Source organism: Myotis brandtii, unplaced genomic scaffold (assembly GCF_000412655.1).
Source record: "Myotis brandtii unplaced genomic scaffold, ASM41265v1 scaffold36, whole genome shotgun sequence".
In the NCBI taxonomy this organism is placed as follows: Eukaryota; Metazoa; Chordata; class Mammalia; order Chiroptera; family Vespertilionidae; genus Myotis; species Myotis brandtii.
In genome coordinates, this window is record NW_005363836.1 from 487,694 (window position 1) to 491,113 (window position 3,420).

A 3,420-nucleotide genomic window follows, 5' to 3' on the forward strand; every position below is an offset into this window, starting at 1 on the left:
TAAAAACACAATCTGGGAGGAAAAAAAAAAATAAATTATGTATGAAAAGTTTAAAAAAAAAAAAAAAAAAAAAAAAAAAAGAATTCCTAAGTTTGTTATACAGTAGTTTTTCTAGATCATTTCTGGTACTCATTTCCCTCCAATGGAATTCTTGATCTGTTGGGGTCCAACCCCAGCAGGTCCAGGGGTCCCCAAAGGTGTGGACGGAGTCGGCGAAGAAGGAATGACACGGAGACAGCCTTCAGTTGATCAGCAGCCTAGTCAGGACCTCTAGCCAGGATCTCCAGCCAAAGTTCTGGTCGGAGTTCTGGTTAGGAACTGATCAGGATCTGATGTTTATTGTCTTGTTACATCTATATTTATACCAGCCGATTTTAATCCTGTCAATTTCTATTACAAAGGTTAGGGCGTTTCTTATCTCCATTCCAGGGAGTAAAGATTATGTAGCTTAACTACCCGCCTGGCACTTAGTTAAGGGGTTGTATCCCCTCCCTAACCTCAGGGAAAAATCCCCACCTGGGGAAACAACCTTTCTGGGAGAGGTGACCTTGGTTAAAACACATGGCACTAAGGAGAGCAAACATATTAAGAACAATATGCTATATATGCCAGGTCCCTTGAAACATATGCTGTGCAGATGTTTCTTCCCTGCAGCGACTGTGTCAAGCAGCAAGGATGGACCGGCTTCCAGCATTGATCTACATTCTTTGTATCAATTCTTATAGTGATTATCATCCTTACTACAGTCTTATCTCAAGGTGGACCTGCTCCCAGTGCCATCATTTTCCCATAGCTCTATAAAGCACAAGGATCTTGTGTTTAACAGACTTTCATTGATGGTTTTGGGTTTGGGAAGGTAATGTAGCACAGAATACTAAACTATTAGCCCTCCAGTCTTAGATATTTCTTGACTATTCCCTGTCACAAGTGGTTTCTCCACGTTCTTTTTCAGTGTTCTCTTTCTCCAAGACCCCTAATAACTTTGCCAGAAACTGCTGCTAAATCCAAAACTCTTTTTACTGAGTATTTCCTTTTTTCTTTGTTTAACCCAAACTCAAGCTATGGCCAAAAGTTCTCCCTTTTCTCACGCTAAAAGTCCCGCAGTTTCTAAACAAAGGAATTATCTACCAAGGAGATGAATTGTACTACTCACCTAGGAAGTGGTAGCAACTTAAAGAGCCATGTTTTCCCCTAACTCTACATTTGCAAATTTTCTTTTACTTACTTATACATCTTTTCAAATTAGTTAGAATATGTGTGCATTTAAAGTAGATAATTTAAATAATTCACAATCTTTTTGTTATAAGGCTTTTAATTTTTAAAAGCTGTTAATCAAAATTTAGTCTTGCACACGGTAATGAATGAATACTTACTAATGTTTCCTTGCCAGGTAATTTCAAGCTAGTTTCACTCATAACTGATGCCTATAGAAGTACTAAATACTATTTTGTCAGAGTTTATACCTATCTTGTGTACCAAGTTAATATAAACTATCACTGAGAACTTAAGTGAAATGTGAATTTTTCCTACTGGGATGCAGTTATTTGAAGATATTTAGTTTTTCTATGCATTTTATTACCTTTTTTATCTTTTTTACATAGTTTTGTGTGCGAATAGAAAAGAATCCTGGCCTTGGATTTAGCATCAGTGGTGGAATTAGCGGACAAGGAAATCCATTTAAACCTTCTGACAAGGTAAGAAGTGAGTTTCTTATTGACAATTTTAATTAGAAAAACAGTCTTTTACTGCAGGGAACAAAAAAAAGGTTGGAAAAAATGTTAAGATTTTTACTGTGCTTTAATAAGCTAGCTAACTATAAAGCCAATTAGAAACTTTTTCAGCCCTGGGAAAAAGAATTCACTGCAGTGCTTGACAAATCCTATGAATAAAAATAAATAAATGCAAGCATTCTCTTAGAAAGGAAACTTGTTTTTGCCTTTTGTTTTGTTCACAATTGTATATATTTATAAAGAAAGTTATTCAGGCAATTTCTAATCAGTTGTGTCCAAATGTTATTTGTAGGCCACTTACTTAGGAAGACGTTTTCTCATAGGAACAAAATAATTAAATTATGATTCAATGCCAGGGCCAGTTGACTGGCATCTCTTTAATTCATCATGTTTGTAAAGTTTTTCACTAATAGAATCATAGAACTTTAAACCACAGAAGATAAAAATTCTGTGAGAAAATCAGAGTTAGCATGGCAGAGGAATCTGGTCCTCCTCTGGTGCTTACCCCTGTCTGTCAAACCACAGGTAAAATTTGGCCACCACCCCCAATTCTAACCGCAATCATTGCCTGAACATCCAACGTGCTGCCCATGCTCACATCTGGCCTGTCTGGTCCCATGGTGGACCACCTGACACTTTATTTTAAAATGTTTATCCTGCCGAAACCGGTTTGGCTCAGTGGATAGAGCGTCGGCCTGCGGACTGAAAGGTCCCAGGTTCGATTCCGGTCAAGGGCATGTACCTTGGTTGCGGGCATATCCCCAGTAGGAGATGTGCGGGAGGCAGCTGGTCGATGTTTCTCTCTCATCGATGTTTCTAACTCTCTATCTCTCTCCCTTCCTCTCTGTGAAAAATCAATAAAATATATTTTAAAAAAAATAAAATAAAATGTTTATCCTAAGCCACATAACCTGTCCTGCTACCATCATTGTTTAATACTCTCAGCTTTGAATCAATTAGTAATTATAATTTGATGATAATTGAAACTATTTGCCTTTGACCTAATCAAATTTAATTGCATTAAGTGGCATCAGAAAACTTTAGGGTGATGAAGAAAGCGTGCCAACCCTAATTTTTTGAGAACATGTTACCCCTACTTGATATCTCTTAAGGTGTACTTATGTGAAGAACCTTGAAGACATAATAAAATTCATTCGAGCAACAAAAACACAGTATATGATGATGAAAAATACATTTATTTTTTAATGTATACATGTACACTGATAGTCCGACAGAAAACTTTATGACTCCGTTTGATATTATCAGTGGGACTTTTGCTGCTGCATCACTGATGACAGAGATTTTACATCAGGTTTATATTTCGTGACCTTCAGAGATATGCACGAGCTACTACTTTCATCCGTCAGGCTACTCCTATTACGAGACTTAACAAAATTCATCACTGAGAACAAAGATTCACAAGCATATGTGGATGAAACCAAAACACTGGTCGGATCTAGGAAGGCAGGGAGAGTTAAGGCAGAGGCATAGAAATTGCTCTTCCCCTCTCTCGTCAATCCATGTCTATGGTCTTTAAGATAACTTGTTATGTAAAATTATTTATTTATCTAAGATGCACCTACACTGAATTTATCTGAAAAATAAAAAAGTCGATATTAAGAAAAAAAATTGTAAATGGAAGATTATAAGAGAGGATTTCGCGTGCCAGCAAAAGTTACTGGCGTGCCAT

At 37.0% G+C, this 3,420-nt stretch overlaps 1 protein-coding gene across 7 annotated transcripts in view; it reads left to right on the plus strand.

Annotated features, from left to right (window-relative positions):
• The window catches only part of LRRC7 (leucine rich repeat containing 7), a 498,579-nt gene that overhangs the window by 460,656 nt on the left and 34,503 nt on the right, over positions 1–3,420 (plus strand). For all 7 annotated transcript variants that reach the window (XM_005871895.2, XM_014544330.1, XM_014544332.1 and 4 more), the window contains one exon: positions 1,602–1,694. In XM_005871895.2, the coding sequence (XP_005871957.1) occupies positions 1,602–1,694 (93 nt within the window). The remainder of the gene's footprint in view (positions 1–1,601; positions 1,695–3,420) is intronic.